This window comes from Narcine bancroftii, chromosome 5, assembly GCF_036971445.1.
Source record: "Narcine bancroftii isolate sNarBan1 chromosome 5, sNarBan1.hap1, whole genome shotgun sequence".
Classification (NCBI taxonomy): domain Eukaryota; kingdom Metazoa; phylum Chordata; class Chondrichthyes; order Torpediniformes; family Narcinidae; genus Narcine; species Narcine bancroftii.
In genome coordinates, this window is record NC_091473.1 from 222,345,739 (window position 1) to 222,364,556 (window position 18,818).

Sequence of the window (18,818 nt, forward strand, 5' to 3'; positions counted from 1 at the left end):
GTTGTGCTAACTGGTACACTAATCGTGGTGTGTTTCTCTTTTTTACAATATGTTTAGCTGATGGCATGATGGCTGATGGCATTAAGAAGAGTAGATGGAATTAAACAGTAGCAAAGAGACCATAATGGATTGACAGAACATAGAAAATTTTAGCTAATTGATTTCATGACAGGAAAAAAAAATTGGAGGCAATTATTTTACTTGGATAGAAAAGAATTCAACAGATTTTTCTCCAAATTTTAAGACACCAGAGGCAGAGACAGTTAAGATAAGTAAAACAGGGGCTGAAAATAAATATAAAGGCTGGAGAACATTCAAAGTCCTTATTCAGGAGCAGGAGTAGGTAGTTTAGCCTTTCCAACCTTTCCCATCATTCACTCAGTTTATGACAGGTCCATTCAACCAATTCACCTTTGCTAACCATCACCTTTCTTCCAACGTCACATATTCAGATTTCTTGCATGTGATAAATTCTTAACACAGTTCAAGTTCAAGATTATTGCCACGTGCTGAGATAAAAATTTGTTTTGCTTGCAATCCAGCTCATCACTCCATATACAGTACAACACTAAAAACAGAGTATAGCTCACAGTTACAGAGGGAGATCAGTTAGAATAGAGCAAAGGAAACTGAATTTTGTGGTCTATGATCTCACACTCTTGAATCTGCTTCCCAATGGGTGGAGAAGAAGAGAGTGTGGCTGGAGTAGGACAATCCTTTTAATAAGTTGGCTGCTTTTCAGAGTCAGTGGGTAGGTTACATAGAGTTAGTGGAGGGAGGTGGTTTTGTCTAATCATCTCAGCAGTGTTCATAACTCTCTCCAGTTTCTTGCAGAGGCTTGATGGAATAGTTCCTGTGCCAGGCAATGATGTATCCTTTAGGATACTTTTGATTGTGCATCTGTAGAATTTATTAAGGGACGCAGGTGACATGCCAAATTTTCAAAGGCAATACATTATCTACAATTTGAAAAACATAAAGAAAAACACAAAGCTCTACACAAAACCCTGGAACACCTGGACATCAAAGATCCATACATCAGGATGCTCTTTATCAACTACAGTCCAGCATTTAACACCATCATACCCTCAAAACTGATCAGCAAACACCAAGACCTGGGAGTTAACACCCCACTGTGTAATTTGATCATGGATTTCCTCAACTCCAAACCACAATCAGTGAGAGTTGGTAAGAACTTCTCCTCCATAATTTCTATCAGTACCAGAGCACCACAGGGCTGTACTTTTAGCCTCCTGCTCTACAACTGTGTCCCTCAGTACAAAAATAACACCATCTACAAATTCGCAAACAATACCTACCTTGTTAGTGGGTTGTATAAAGGAAGGGGATGAGTTAGCGTACAGGATGAAGATTGAAAACTTGGCTGAATGGTGTAACAACAACCTTGCACTCAATGTCACCACAACTAAGGAGCTGATTGTTGACTTCAGGAAAGGAAAGCAGAGGTAGACAATCCAGTGATCATTGCAGGATCAGAGGTGGAGAGGGTGAGCAAATTTAAGTTCTTAGGAGTCAATATCTCAGAGGATCTTTCCCTGGACTTAACACAACCAATTGCATTGTGAACAAAAAAAGCATGTTAGCCCATTTACTTCCTTAGGAGTTTGTGGAGGTTTGGTATGACACCAGAAACCCTGGCAAATTTCTACAGAGGTGTGGTGGAAACTGTGCTGACCAGCTGAATCAAGGTCTGGTATAGGGACACCAACATTCCTGAGCGTAAAGCCCTTCAAAAGGTAGAGAACACAGTCCAGGACATCACAGGTAAAACCCTCCCCACTATTGAGTACATCTACAGGTAACATTGCCATCAGACAGCAGCAGCGATCATCAAAGACCCACATCACCCAGCATATGCTCTATTCTTGCTGCTGCCATCAGGAAAGAGGTCTAGGTGCTATAAGACTCACACCACTAGGACACACAGTAAGGCTGAGACTGAGTCACTGATCTACAGGCTTTTATTCACAATGGACAAGGACTTTCTGGGGAAGGATCAGGGTGATGGAGGCTTTATACAGTCAAAAGGGTATAGTCACAGGTCGGGGTGGAGCCAGGTAATCAAGAAATCAGGAATATAATACAGTTCAGCAGTTCACCACACACCAGGTTCAGGAAGAGCTGCTCCCCCTCCACCACCAGACTCTTCAACAACAAACTCAATCAAAGACTCATTTAAGGACTCCTACTCATACACTTTATTGATCTTTTTCTTCTCTCTGTATTGCCCAGTCAGTTTGTTTACAGTTCCTTGTTTGTCTACATGTTTTATGATGTGTACAGTTTATTTTTTGCACTACCAATTAGTGGTAATTCTGCTGCGCCCACAGGATAAAGGAATCTTAAGGATGTCATGTATGTACTCTGACATTAAATCTGAAATCTGAATCTATATTTTAGCTCATTCTTTTCAATTGTAAATGGGTCTGATGCAAATTTCCAAGGGCACAGCTGACATCGTTTCACGCTACTCATGATGCAAATGTTTTTGTGACAGCTTTGTATTGTCCATTGGATCTTTCTGAGGAAGGAGAGGCGCAGACCTCTCCTTCCTCAGGAGTTTGCGGAGGTTTGATACGACATCGGAAACCCTGGCAAATTTCTACAGATGTGTAGTGGAAAGTGTTCTATCTGGCTTCATCATGGTTTAGTATGGGGACACCAATACCTCTGAGCATAAAAATGTCTGTACCATTGAGAACATCTATAGGGAACGCCACCATCAGAGAGCCGAAACAATGATCAAGGATCCACATCACCCAGCACATGTTCTGTTTTTTGCTGCTACCAACAGAAATGAGGTATAGATGCCATAAGACTTCAATATGTTAGCTGCTTTTCTGAGCCAGATGGAGTTGATGGAGGGCAGCAGCAATCATCAAGGACTCACATCACCCAAAACACACTTTGTTCTTGCTGCTACCATCAGCAAAGAGGTGCCTCAAAACTCGCACCACCAGTTTCAGGAACAGCAGGGACCCTCCACCATTAGACTTCTGAACAACAAATTCAATAAGGGACTAACTTAAGGACCCTTACTTTTGCACTTTATTGATTTTTTTTCTCTCTGTATTGCAGTTTGTTTATATTTCTTTATTTGTTTACATGTGAACATTTTTTGCATGACCAATAAGTGGTAATTTTGCTTCGCCTGCAGGAAAAAGAATCTCAGGGATGTGTGTGTTGTCATGCATGTACTCTGACAATAAATCTGAAATCTAAAAAATATTTAAATCTAAATTATATCTGTTTTTTACTCCCTACTAGATCGTTTCTATCAGAGCGTTAAACAGGCTGTTAAACAGTCAAGATGGTGGCTTCTTGGACTAATTAACCCCTTATTTGACCCACTCCATATTGTAAGGAAGAGCTTAATGGAGAATCTTCATGAGAATGCATACAAGTTTGCTTGTGGGAGACTGTTTATCTCTATGACCCGAGCATCTGATAAACAAAATGTCCTAGTCTCTGATTTCAGTTCCAATGAGGAACTTATCCAGGTAAAAATCTACCATTTCTCATTTGATACTTGATAGGTAATTTATGGGTTTCTACTAAGGGAATATTTCCTGATTTCTAACTGACATTATTCAATGTTATTAGTGATCTCTCACCCAATCTTAAAGTTATTACTTTTAGCATGCACTTGTCTCTTCTGTGAGAATCTATTCTAATCAGAGATTTAACAGAATTATTTAAATAAAGCCTGATACCCATGCACGTACAGGTTGCAACAGGGGTCATTGAACTAAAAACCTGATCTGCTGTCTTCCTGTCCCTGCTCTCGCCATCCTTTGAGCTTGCTATTCATCTCTGTTCATTCACTATCATTATTTGCTAGTTCCCCATATTTATTATCTCCCACCTCCCTTCTTGCTCTTAGAATCTCTCCTTTCTACACAGATCCCTCAATCTATCTCCACCCAGAGTTGGTGCCGGCCGGGGGGTGGGGGGTGGGTATTCACGAGAATTCCCCCTCAAAGGAGGTATTGTGTCCCCCCCCCACCTACTCATGGTCATCACCCCCAAAAATGAGGTATTGACACCCCTTCTTCCACCTGGAGCACTAGCGTCACTAGTGTATGGCGTCATTAGTCTCCACGCAATAAGCAGCGTGTTTGTACGTTACGTTGGAGGGACGGGCTACTGCCCCCCCCCACTGAGTGAGTATTCGAGTGTTAGATTGTGCTCCCCATGATTACCCTAATGCCCCCTTAGTCCATCTCCAATCTTCTTCTCCATCTCCCCCTCAATTTACTTTGGCTTCCCTTGATTCACCCCTCCCTCTCCTCAATCCTTCATCCTCCCATTCATTCATAAGGGGAGATCTCTTGATCTATCTCCCCTAAATCCATCTTTTCTTCCCCTCAACCCATCTTCCATCTCCTCAATCTCTCTCCTCAACCCATCTCCCCCTCTCCCACACCCTTCCCCATGTTTACTGCGCTGATGTCTTTGCATTCAGTATTCTGACTCACTGGGTATGTGCCTGGCACATACTGCTTCTGTCCTTGTTCATTTCTGTTTGTTTCTCAGGGACTTGTTCTGAATGTTTTTATTCTTTAGTTTTAATTTGAAAAATACATAAGGTTTTTAGAATACTTTTTCTGAAATATCTAGTAAATGAAATGCTTTGATTGCAAGTTAACATGAACTAAATATGAATATGTGGCATTAAACTTGTTTTTGGTTTGAAATTTAATTTTTCTTTTACACCTTCAACAGGCATTGTTGTGCAGCTGTTTTGTTCCTGCTTACTGTGGGCTGATCCCTCCAACCTTCCGTGGTGTGGTATGTGGTGGTGACCCATTTTCCAAATTGTTTGCAGAAATGAATACCTGCAATTTGGTTCAAATTGCAAACAGCTCCAAGGGCCACATTGTTTTTGAATTTTTATGTGCAGCCAAGAAGGAACCCAATGGGTCAGGTGGCATCTGTGGAGGGAAATAGTGGGTCGGCATTTTGAGTTGAGACACTTCATCAAGTCCTGATAATGGGTGCCGACCTGAATGACGGTGACTTATTTCTCTCTGCAGTTGGCTGCTTGACTTGCTGAGTTCCTCCATCAACTCGCTTTTTGCAGTAACCAGGTGATTCCTGCATTACAGGATTCCCAGAATTGTGATTTTCTGTAAGAGAAGCCACATCATCTGCACATGAATCAAGAAAAAACTCTTTATTTTGCAAGAGCAAATTTCTGTTCTGTATCTCAGATTTCAGGTTCAAGTTTATTATCATCTGACTGTATACGTACAATCTGACAAAACAGAGTTTCTCTGGACCACAGTGGGCACACATATGCACATAATACACAGAACTTAATAATCTCATTTATATATATATATAATTTAAAATAAATATATTTTGGTATGATTTATTCAGTTACGGGATACTGTTCATCAATCTTACAGCTTGCAGGAAGAAGCTATTTCCCAACCTGTACCTCCTTCTTGTGGGTCAAACATACTATGTGCTGGATGGAAATGGTCTTCTATAATTTTTTCAGCTGTATTTAAGCAACAGTCCTGATAAATGTCATCAATTGAGAAAAGGGAGACCCCATGATCTTCTTGGTATTTTGAGGATTCTCTATATTGACTTTCAGTTTAATGGTTTGCAGCTACTATACCACTCATTGATGCATCCAGAAAGGAACTATAACCTTGCCCTCTTCAATCTCCTTGGAAAGTGTAAGTGTTGCTGTGGCTTCCTGACTAATGAGGAGATGTTGTGGGTCCAGGATACATATGTCCTTTATATGCACCAAGGAACTTTGTGCTCTCCGCTCTCTCCATTACTAAACCATTGATGTGTAGTGGAGAGTGGTCAACCTTTATCCACCTGAAGTCCACAATCATCTCCTTTGCCTCGTCCATGTTGAGACTCAGATTATTCTTCTTTGGCTTGGCTTCGCGGATGAAGATTTATGGAGGGGTATGTCCCCATCTGCTGCAGGCTCGTTGGTGACTGACAAGTCCGATGCGGGACAAGCAGGCATGGTTGCAGCGGTTGCAAGGGAAAATTGGTTGGTTGGGGTTGGGTGTTTGGTTTTTCCTCCTTTGTCTTTTGTCAGTGAGGTGGGCTCTGCGGTCTTCTTCAAAGGAGGTTGCTGCCCGCCGAACTGTGAGGCGCCAAGATGCACGGTTGGAGGCGATATCAGCCCATTGGCGGTGGTCAATGTGGCAGGCACCAAGAGATTTCTTTAAGCAGTCCTTGTACCTCTTCTTTGGTGCACCTCTGTCTCAGTGGCCAGTGGAGAGCTCGCCATATAACACGATCTTGGGAAGGCGATGGTCCTCCATTCTGGAGATGTGACCCACCCAGCGCAGTTGGGTCTTCAGCAGCATGGATTCGATGCTTGCGGATTCTGCGTGTACAGAGCCGTTGTCATACCCACGCTCCTGTTCGGCTCTGAACCATGGGTCCTCTACCGGCATCACCTACGACTCCTAGAACGCTTCCATGAGTGCTGTCTCCGCTCCATCCTCAACATTCATTGGAATGACTTCATCACCAACATCGAAATACTCGAGCTGGCAGAATCCGCAAGCATCGAATCCACGCTGCTGAAGACCCAACTCAGATTATATTAGCAAAGGTAAAAATACATAACCGATATTTCGGACTTGAGACCTCATCAAAGTATGGAAAAATGTCACAGGTGTCTGAACAAAAGAGTGGGGGGTGGGGTTTAAAAGATTAAACTAATTCAGTGGGACAAGAAGAAGCAGAAACAAAGGGTCTACCCGCTTGGTTGGGTTTGTGTATCTTGCGTAGAAGGTAGAAAAGAGCAGTGTGGGGATGGGAGACAATAAGGTTAGTGGCTGTGGAGGGTGGGGGGGGGGGTGGTGACCAGAGGTGATGAGATTGGATATGGTGTAGATTGTGGCTTGATCTGCCTTGGTGGGTTCTGTGGGAGGGATAGATAGTGAGAGCTGTTGTCTGGCCTCAGAAATATAGAGGTCAGTGCATCAGACCACAACAGCACCACTTTGTCTGCGGGTTTGATGGATTGTTGCGGAGAGTCTGGAGAGCAGAGGGTTCGGAGGAAGTAAGATTAGAATACGAGAGGGGAGTGGTTGATGTCTCAGCGGCAGTTAGAAATAAAAATGTCCAGAGTGAGCAGCTGGCCAGGAAGAGGTGTCCAGGAGGAGGAAGAAGGCTTAAAGTGGGAGAAGGGGTCTTGGCTGGGGTGGGGTTGGAGAGCCATGGTTATGGAAGTGAGCCAGGAGGCAGAGGCAACGGAAGAAGAGTTCAGCATCGTGGATGGAGGGGGACAAAGGTAAGAAGACCTCTGCTGAGGGCCGAGTGTTCCATCTCAGAGAGGGGTAGGTCAGAGTGGATACTAAAGACCAAGCAGGGGTCAGAGTGGGAATCAGTTTTATGGAAGGTAGTTTTGCCAGCTTTGTATTTTTATTTCGACCTAGGTGTCTGCAGATTTTCATGTTTTACTTGAGACTGAGTTTGTTGACTTGCACCATATTATGAGGTTCCCAACCTCCTCTTTGTAAGCCAGCTCATCATTGTTGTCAATGGAGCTAACGACTATTGTGTCATCTGCAAACTTGATTCTGTTAGAAATAAGTCTGGAAGTACAGTCATGAGTCAATATCATGGACAGTAGTGTGCTGAGGACACAGTCCTGAGGTATTCCAGTGCTCGCCATGATGGGACTTGAGGTTTTGCTTCCAACCTGGACTTGGTAAACTTGGTGATGATTTGTGAATTCTCTCAGGACAGATTTCCTTGACCTAAACTACTCGAACTCAGAGATTGGCTATATATTAATTTTGTAACACTGGATTCCCAAATCTCAATATTGTTAGGTTGCTGAATTGTCAATGCTTTTGAATGCAGTGATTCTGGCAATTAGTGTCCTCCTAAAGGTGAAAGACTATATTTATTTTGGACTTTTTTGACTTTCAGACACTATTAACAGATTGAATCAGGCCTTCCCATGAACTCATGAGTGCCACATGAATTAGTGCTCATAATTGGGACTAAATTTAAGGTTATGGATGTGAATAAATTGACTAAGGCACATGGACAGAGTTTTTTTAAATATGCATATTTTTTAGGTGCTCATACTTTTATATTATTGTTTTTAACTGATAGCAGAATACCAATTTGGAAAGTTGTAATTTTGTGAGGTAATGTTGCAGCTCTATAAATCTCCGGTGTGTCGACTTTTAGAAAATTGTTTAATTTCTGATCACCTCATTGCAGGAAGGATGTGGAAGCTTTGGAGAAGGTGTAGAGGAGATTTATCTGGATGTGGCTTAGATTGGAAAATACTGTATGTCTTCTGAAGCATGGTGAGCAGAGGCTTTTTCTCTTTGGAGTGATGAAGGATGAGAGATGACTTAATGGAGAGTGACAAGATTATGAGGGCAATGGATAAGGTACAAACCCAGCACCTTTTTCCCAGGGCAGGAGTAGCAAACACCAAAGAATGTGTGTATAAAATGAAGGGAGGAAACTTTAGGGGAGACATCATGGATAAGCTTTTTACACAGAGAGTCATGGGTGCTAGGAATGCATTGCCGGGGGTGGTGGTGGAGTCTGGAACAATAGGGACATTTAAGAAACTCTTAGACAGGGATATGGATGAAAGAAAAACAGAAGGTTATGAGGTAGGGAGGTTTAGTTTCTTTTGTGGGCAATTATATATGTCAGCACAATATCATGGACCGAAGGCCCTGTTCTGTGCTGTAATGCTCTGTGTTCTATGATGGGTGTATTGTAGTGCAGAGAAAGAGGTTAGGTGATTTTTTAAAATTTCAGAATTAATCTTTATTCACAATAAAAATATGGACTTTTTCACCTTTGTAGTGTCATATTCATAAATATAAAGGAAAAGAATGCAAAGTCTTTTCACATTCATAGTGTCAAATTTATTTGTACATCATTCTATAATTGTACATTGTTGCATTGACCATTTATAACATCATTGCCGCAAATGTGCCCTACTCTAGGGTTACTCTTTTTCTGTTGCTTGAGGAACTCCCCCAGCAATCTCAATGTCAAACAGGGTAAGGACCACAATCTAAGATCTTAGATTGTGTTTCTTCCCCAGAAAGTTTAGGTTAGAATTCTGATGAGTTCCTGGACCATTCCTAACTGTGGTCCCTCTTGCAACATTCTCCCCTTTATTGATCTTTCTGCTTCCATCTTGGGAGACAAACTCAACAGACATCTTCTAAGAACCCACCAACTCATGCAGTTACTTTGATTACACATCTTCACATCTATCCCCTGTAAGGATTGCATTCCTTTCTACCAATATCTCCATCTCTGTCATATCTGCTCCCAGGACGAGGCTTTTCATGCCTGATCATCCGAGGTGCCCTCCTTCTTCAAAAAATATGGCTTCCCTTCTGCCACCATCAACTTGACCACCCATATATCCTCCATGACCCACGCATCTGCTCTGGCCCCTTCTGCCCCCATGCGCAACAAGGATAGGATTCTCCTTGTCCTCACTTACCACCCTACCAGCCTCCACATCCAACATATCCTCCTCTGCCACTTCCATCACCTACTATGTGATCCCACCACCAGACACATCTTCCCTGCTCCTCCCCTCTCCACCACCAGGACTGCTTCCTCTGTGACTTCCTTGTCCACTCCTCCCTTCCCACCAATCGCCCTCTTCGTACATACCCTGTGATTGCAGGAGGTGCTGCACAAGCCCACACCTCCTCTCTCACCACCGTTCTGAGCTCCAAACAGTCCTTCCAAGTGAAGCAGGGGTCATTCACTCTGTTTGCTGCTCCTGTTGTCTCCTCTACATTGGGGAGACTGGGTGCAGGATGGGAAATCACTTTGTCCGCTGCAATAGCGTGAATCAGCCAAAGGCCACCCATTTCAATTCTCCGCCCATTTTCCTTGCCGACATATCTATCCATAGTATCATGAACTGTTGGACTTAGGCTGCCCGCAAATTGGAGGAATAGCACCATCGGGCATCCTCCAACTGATGGCATTAACTTCAATCTCCGGTTTCCATTATCCCAAACCCACAATCTATCCATATGTCTCCTTTCCTCTAGCTACATCTCTCCCCTTTTCCCTTTCTCCTATCTCCCATCTCTGCATCCACAGAACCAACCACCTCCCCAATGAATCCTCCCCTTTCATCTCTCCTGCTCTCTGATCCATATCCAATTAACACTCTTTGTCTGTTGGTCTATGCTCTCCCCCTCCCCTTTCTTTCCTTCTCCCCAGCCTTTTAATTCAGATATCTGCCTGCTTTTTATTCATACCTAATCTCTTCTCTCTTTCTCTCTGGCTTGGCTTCACAGACGAAGATTTATGGAGGGGTAATGTCCACGTCAGCTGCAGGCTCGTTTGTGGCTGACAAGTCCGATGCGGGACAGGCAGACACGGTTGCAGCGGTTGCAAGGGAAAATTGGTTGGTTGGGGTTGGGTGTTGGGATTTTCCTCCTTTGTCGTTTGACAGTGAGGTGGGCTCTGCGGTCTTCTTCAAAGGAGGTTGCAGCCCGCTGAACTGTGAGGCGCCAAGATGCACGGTTTGAGGTGATATCAGCCCACTGGCGGTGGTCAGTGTGGCAGGCACCAAGAGATTTCTTTAGGCAGTCCTTGTACCTCTTCTTTGGTGCACCTCTGTCTCGGTGGCCAGTGGAGAGCTCGCCATATAACACGATTTTGGGAAGGCGATGGTCCTCCGTTCTGGAGACGTGACCTACCCAGCACAGTTGGATCTTCAGCAGTGTGGATTCGATGCTGTTGGCCTCTGCCATCTCGAGCACTTCGATGTTGGAGATGAAGTCGCTCCAATGAATGTTGAGGATGGAGCGGAGACAACGCTGGGTGGAAGCCTTCTAGGAGCCGTAGGTGATGCCGGTAGAGGACCCATGATTCGGAGCCGAACAGGAGTGTGGGTATGACAACGGCTCTGTATACGCTAATCTTTGTGAGGTTTTTCAGTTGGTTGTTTTTCCAGACTCTTTTGTGTAGTCTTCCAAAGGCACTATTTGCCTTGGCGAGTCTGTTGTCTATCTCATTGTGGATCCTTGCATCCGATGAAATGGTGCAGCCGAGATAGGTAAACTGGTTGACCGTTTTGAGTTTTGTGTGCCCGATGGAGATGTGGGGCGGCTGGTAGTCATGGTGGGGAGCTGGCTGATGGAGGACCTCAGTTTTCTTCAGGCTGACTTCCAGGCCTAACATTTTGGCAGTTTCCGCAAAACAGGATGTCAAGCGCTGAAGAGCTGGCTCTGAATGGGCAACTAAAGCGGCATCGTCTGCAAAGAGTAATTCACGGACAAGTTGCTCTTGTGTCTTGGTGTGAGCTTGCAGGCGCCTCAGATTGAAGAGACTGCCATCCGTATAGGTACCGGATACCTAATAATTTGAATATACATGCTTTCTTTCCAGGGTCTCTTCTGACATACTTTTGGATCACCAAACATTATATGATCAAATGCAATTATAGTCATTTGACTAATAGGATTTACATTCCAAATGTAAATCCTGTTAAAGTTAATTAACACCCAGCAGCATTTGTAATTCTAGGAAATGTTAGACGGCTTGGGATTTCTGTGTTCCACTTATTCCAAAGTTTGTCTTCAGGTTACTGATTGATTTGGAGTGTTCCTGTGACCCTATTGTAATTGACAAGAATTCTTGACTCGTTTGGACAACTCATTCACTGCCCCACTCTATGTTGTGGCTTTGGACTTCATGGTACAGTTTTGTTCAAAAATCTCAAGCCATTAATGATCAGTTGAACTACTTCTTTCATAAGAGCCCTGGATTTTGTTTAATACTAACAGTCTGTTTTTTACTTGGCTCGCTCTTGATGTTTGATCATATGAGATTCGTATGTGACAGTATCCCTTTGTATTATTGCATGCATGAAAATAAGCTTCATATCATTGAAATTTGCTTCATCCTTGTTCTTCAAAAGAGTTATTTGACTTTTGACTTTCTTGAATTTTTCAAGGAGCTCATTCCATCAAAAATATGAAATGAGATGTCAATCGGAATCAGAATCTATGGTCATAAACATGTCAGGAAATTTATTGTTTTGCAGCAGAATACAGTGCAAATATTGCTATAAATTACTTTTAAAAATAAATAAATTAGTGCAAAAGAAGAGAAAGTGAGGTAGCGTCTGTGAGCCTCCTGTACCTCCTTCCCGATGGTAGCAGTGTGAAGAGGGCTTGGTGAGGATCCTTGAGGATAGAGGTTGCTTTCTTAAGACACTGCCTCTTGTAGATGTCCTCGATGGAGTGGAGACTGTTGACCATGATATTGCAGGCCAAGTTATCAACCCTCTGTAATTTTTTTTCCTATCCTGTGCATTGGCATACCTCTACCAGACAATGATGCAATCAGTCAGAATGCTCTCCACGGTACAACTGTAGAAATTTGCAAGTCTTTGGTGACATACCAAATCTCCTCAAACTCCTCATGAAGTAAAGCCACTGGTGAGCCTTCTTTGTGATTGCATTGACATGATGGTGCTAGCCGAGCTCACAACTCCCTGTAGATTTTCATTTCTAAAGTCATTAGTAACGGGTGCGAAGTGCTACTAAATTTGTCAAGTTCCCTTAACCATATTCTCTCCCTATTTTAAGAGTTAGAATGTGAAACTTGTCATTTCTATTAAAACTGAGCACATAAATGTTCATCTTCCTTTTCCCACTATTCAAATGTGCTGATGTATACACTTATTTCACTTGGGTCAACAAGTGAACCAACTTCGGTCTCTTTCCTGAGATACCCAGTCTCCAAAATTAATTGAATGTACTTTTTGGTTACATTGCTATAAACAAGATTGTTAAATGTTTTTATTAAGTGATACCAAGTGCCTGAGAAGGGTTACTGAACTGTTTGGTATGTTATTCAGTTAGAGAGCTCATTAGCTGTTATCTCGGCAGTCTGATTAATGTTAGATAATGGTTTAAATCATGGCATGCTCAGTGTAGTAGTTTGCACGTTGCTATTATAGCAATGACCCGAGTTCAAATCCATCGCTGCCTGTAAGAAGCTTGTACATTCTCTCCATGGCCTATGAGGGTTTTCCCCGGTCTCCTCCACCCTCCAAGATGGATGGGGTTGTAAGTTCATTGGGATCCAGAATTGGCTTCTACTGTGCTTTAAATAAATAATAAATTCACTAATCTTGCCTCAGGTTGGATTGAAACTGGGCCCAATAAACTGCTTAAAAAGTAGTTCTATAGCTTAAATACTGATGAGGTAAGCAGAGAAATACAGGTGACCAACACAGCTCCTTGTATGGCAGTGAGGACAGGAAGAAAGGGACGACCTCAAAGATCTTTGCTAGCTTGACAGAAATTGGGAGCATGAATTTCAAATTTGTGATTGAGCCTCAGTGCCACACATGATTGGGTTACAGAATCCAGAGTCTCTCGCTGATATTTTTATATCCTCTTTATAGAACCTCTAGAAAAAAAAAATTCGCAAAAATCTGACACCACCTCATAGTGGCAACAAAATGAGTAAAGCCAGTATTGTTTATGAATATGGAACAATCAGACTGGTGTATAAGAGGGAGACACCTGCCTATCAACAGCCTCCCCAACTATCTTTCATTCTTCACACCTACCTGGTTTATCAACCCACCCGACCATGTCCCCTGTGAACTCTCAGAGTCGATGAATAGTTCCAACTCGAGACATCCCCCATTCTTTTTCTCCCGCTAATGCTGCATGACCTGCTGAGATCCTCCAGGAGAATGTGTTTTGCACATTGGTGCAAAGTTTAACTCCTAGACAGACCCACGGGTGCATTTTGAATCAGCAGAAAATATTTGGAAACATTCATTTGGAAAGTAAAAATCGTCTGAAAGGTCTGTGTCTCCTTTACCATTGCATTTGTTCCGAGAACACATTTATCTTCTCTACCGGTACTTCTGATGTATTTTACTTTTGTCTCAACCATGAATCCCACCCCATGTAGTGGCCTTGACTGTTTCTATTTTATGACCTCCATTGCTGGACCAGTATCATCTGTTGACTCTGGAACTTGGATAGGATTCTCTTTGTACTTACATTCTACCCCGAGTCAAGTCAAGTCACCTTTATTTGTTGTTCGTACCATGCTTGCACAGTAAAGACGAGATAATGTTTCTCCAGATACAGGGTGTTGGCTCTGCACCAGTCCGTTAGTGACTGCACCTCATCTCTGTATGCTGACTCGTCACTCTTACTGATCAGGCCCACCACGGTAGGTCGTCAGCAGACTTGATGATGTGGATCATACTCAGTGACACCTCAGTTGTGTCAAACACTTTTAATCTGGTACCTGGTAGATTCAGATTTCAGATTTGTTGTCAGAGTACATACAACCCTGAGATTCTTTTTCCTGCGGGCGCGGCAGAATTACCACTTATTGGGTAGTGCAAAAAAAAACTGTACTCAAAACTGTAAATAAGTAAAGAAATGTAAACAAAGGAAAAAAATTCAATAAAGGGCTAAAGTAAGAATCCTTAAATGGTTGCAATATCGTGAAACCTTTCACCATGTTTGTCACTGATTGAACAAAGTCAGCAGGGAACAAGTCCAAGTGTGAATGCAGAAAAATAAATTTCAAATGACATATTGCACTTTATGGTTTTGTATGCTTGAAATAGACAAAATAGGTCAAGAAATCACAAAATAAGTTATATCTAAATTTTTATTTTGCACAGTGTGAACCATAGCAACCAAAATATGTACCCTTTTCCCCCTTTTCCCCCTTCCCTCCCTCCCCCTTCCCACCCCCCTCTAAAACCAATAAATATTCAACATATACAATACAATAAAACCATAAAACAATGTCTTCACACAAAGGAAAAACAAACAAGAGAATTTTGTCACCTACTTTTACACACTAAATCAAATCGTTTTGTCTTCTTATCATTTTAGGGGATGGAGGTCCAACGCAAACTGTCTCTGTTATGTTCCATGTATGGTTCCCAAATTTGTTCAAATAATGTGAATTTATTTTTTAAATTATATGTTATTTTTCCAATGGAATACATTTATTCATTTCCATGTACCATTGCTGGAAACTCAGGCTCTCTTCCATTTTCCAAGTTAACATTATACATTTTTTTGCTACTGCTAAGGCTATCATAATGAATCTTTTTGTGCTTTATCCAATTTGAGGCCTAATTCCTTACTTCTTATATTACTTAAAAAGAAATATCTCTTGTTTTTTGGTATGTTATTTTTTGTAATTTTATTTAGTATCTGATTTAGTTCTTCCCAAAACACATTCACTTTTGTACATTCCCAAATTGGATGTAATGTTGTTCCCATTTCCTTCTTACAGTGAAAACATCTATCTGATAATGTTGGATCCCATTCTTTTAATTTTTGAGGAGTGATACATACCCTGTGTAACCAATTATACTGTATCATGTGTAACCTTGTGTTTATTGTATTCTTCATAGTTCCAGAACATAACTTTTCCCATGCTTCATTTTTTATCTTTATGTTTAAATACTTTTCCCACTTTTGTTTGGGTTTATAGCTTATTTCATCATTTTCCTTACCTTGCAGTCTTAATGTATATATTTGTTATTAATCTTTTAATTATCATTGTGTCTGTAATCACATATTTAAAGCTGCTTCCTTCTGGTAATCTTAATCTATTCCCCAATTTATCCTTTAAATAAGCAAACATTGGTATGCAAGCATTGTACCGTGAGTGATTCCATATTTGTCCTTCAACTGTTAAAATGTTAATGAATTATTTCCCAAAAAACAATTTTCTATTCTTTTGATTCCTTTTCCCTCCCATTCTCTAAAGGAAAGGTTATCTATTGTAAAAGGGATCAGCGGATTTTGCGTCAATAATAATTTTTGTATTTGGTAATTCATTTTTTTTCTTTCTACGTGGATCTTCTTCCATATATTAAGTTAATGAGGCAACACTGGTGAGCTTTTATATTGCACCAGCTTTTCATCCCACTTTTAAAGTATATGTTCCGGTACCTTCTCCCCTATTTTATCTAGTTCTATCTTAGTTCAGTCTCGTTTTTCTCTCATCTGGTAAAACTCTGATAAATACGTTAATTGTGTGGCTCTATGATAATTTCTGAAGTTTGGTAACTGCAAACCACCTTGATTATACCTCTCTGTTAATTTATCTAATGCTACCCTTGGTTTCCAACCCCCCTTTCCACAAGAATTTCCTTATTATTCTCTTTAGTTCATCAAAGAATTTCTCTGTTAAGGGAATTGGCAACTATTGAAATAAGTATTGTATCCTTGGGAAGACATTCATTTTAATGCAATTTACCCTCCCTATCAACGTTAGCGGTAATTATTTCCAATGTTCTAAGTCTTCCTGCAATTTCTTTATTAATGGCTGATAATTTAGTTTGTACAAGTGGCTTAAGTTATTGTCTAACCTGATACCTAGATATCGGTTTGCTTGTGCTTGCCATTCAAATGGTGATTCTTTTTTAAATTCTGTATAGTCTGCGTTACTCATTGGCATCCCTTCACTTTTATTTGCGTTGACCTTGTACCCCGATATTTCTTCATATTCCTTCAATTTCTTATGTAATTCTTTTATTGATATCTCTGGTTCTGTTAGGTATACTATGATGTCATCTGCAAATAAACTGACTTTATACTCCTTTATTTTTATCCCTTTTATTTTATTTTCTATTCTAATCAGCTATTCCAATGGTTCTATTGCTAAGGCAAACAATGAGGGGGCTAATGGACATCCCTGTCAAGTTGATCAACTTAATTTGAATTGGTTCGATAAATATCCATTTACTACTACCTTTGCCAATGAATGGTCCATTATATAATGCTTTAATCCAATTAATATATTTTTCTGGCAGATTGAACTTCTGTAATACTTTAAATAAGTTGTTCCATTCTACCCTGTCAAAGGCTTTTTCTGTGTCTAAGGCAACAGCCACCGTTGGTTTTCTATTTCCTTGAGCTGCATGAATTAGATTAATAAGTTTACAGACATTATCCACTGTTCGTCTATTCTTAATAAATCCAGTTTGATCTTGTTTTACTATTTTTGGTACATAGTCGGCCAATCTGTTTGCTAATAATATCGCTATTATCTTATAATCTGAGTGATGCTGGTGTTAATGGATCCTTCCCCGTCTTTGGTATTACTGTAATTATTGCAGTCTTACATGAATCTGGCAAGTTTTGTGTTTCTTCTACCTGATTCATTACTTCCAGGAGAGGAGGAATTAATAACTCTTTAAATGTTTTATAAAATTCTATTGGAAATCCATCCTCTCCTGGTGTTTTATTGTTCAGCAGCTTTTTTAATATATCCTGTACTTTCTCTACTTCAAATGGTTTTATCAGTTTGTTTTGTTCCTCTTCTTGTAATTTCAGCAGTTCAATTTTAACTAAAAATTCTTCTATTCTATCATCTTTCCCTTCATTCTCAGTTTGGTATAATTGTTCATAAAATTCCTTAAAGTTTTCATTAATCTCTGTTGGGTTATATGTGATTTGTTTGTCCTTTTTCCTTGATGCAAATACAGTTGTTTTAGCTTGTTCTGTTTTAAGTTGCTAGGCCAATATTTTATGTTTTTTCTCTCAATTCATAATACTTTTGCTTTGTTTTCATTATGTTCTTCTCCACCTTGTACGTTTGTAATGTTTCGTATTTTTTTTTGTCTGGCAATTCTCTCTTTTTCTTTATATCGTCCCTTTTCACTAGTTCCTTTTCTATACTTGCTATCTCCCTTTCCAACTGCTATATTTCTCGATTGTAGTCCTTTTTCATCTTAGTTACATAACTTATTATCTATCCTCTAATGAAGGCTTTCATTGCGTCCCATAGTGTTAACTTATCTTTCACTGATTCTGTGTTTATTTCAAAATATGTTTTAATTTGGTGCTCAATAAACTCTCTAAATTCCTGCCTTTTAAGTAGCAAGGAGTTTAACCTCCATCTATATGTTCTTGGTGGGATGTCCTCCAGTTCTATTGCTAATAACAGGTGTGAATGATCAGATAGTAATCTCGCTTTATATTCAGTTTACCTAACTCTCCCTTGAATATGGGCCAACAAGAAAAACATATCTATCCATGAGTATGTTTTATGCCTACTCGAATAATATGAATATTCTTTCTCTTTTGGGTGCTGCCTCCTCCATAAGTTTCATTTCCTGTATTGATTTAACCATGAATTTGGCCACTTTATTCTTTTTGCTTGTCTTTTGTCCAGTTTTATCCAACAATGGATCCAAATTAAGGTTAAAATCCCCTCCTATCAATGTATTTCCTTGTGTGTCTGCAATCTTCAAAAAAAATCTTGCATAAACTTTTGATCCTCCTCATTAGGTGCTATATATATTGAGCAAATTCAAAATTCTGACACTTTATCATTACATACCTCCCTGCTAGATCTGTTATTTCCTCCTCTATCTTGATTGGTACATATTTGTTAACTAATATGGCTACACCTCTAGCTTTTGAATTATATGATGCTGCCGCTATCTCTTCAATTTGTTATATTCCACTTCAGTTAGATACATTTCCTGCACAAATGTTATATCTATTTTTCTTTTTTCAGTAAATTAGTAGCCTCTTCCTTTTAATTTGGTTATGTATTCCATTAATGCTTATAGTCACCAACGTGGCCATCTTATATCTTGTTTACACCTCTTTTCCACCTCTTCGCCACCTCCATCCCCCTTTATCCAATTTTTATCTTTTAGTTTTCCCTTTTTAAACTCAATGTATGACAACACATTTAAAACATAAAATACTCCAACAATTCCCACACCCAATCACACCTTAACCCCAAATGCACCCTCCCTCTCT

General features: G+C 40.5%; 1 protein-coding gene across 1 annotated transcript in view; it reads left to right on the top strand.

The window, feature by feature from the left end:
* LOC138762928 (omega-hydroxyceramide transacylase-like) overlaps nt 1-18,818 on the top strand; it is a 92,385-nt gene that overhangs the window by 49,631 nt on the left and 23,936 nt on the right. The window contains exons 2-3 of the mRNA XM_069936438.1: nt 3,289-3,521; nt 4,747-4,812. Of these exons, the coding sequence (XP_069792539.1) occupies nt 3,289-3,521; nt 4,747-4,812 (299 nt within the window). The remainder of the gene's footprint in view (nt 1-3,288; nt 3,522-4,746; nt 4,813-18,818) is intronic.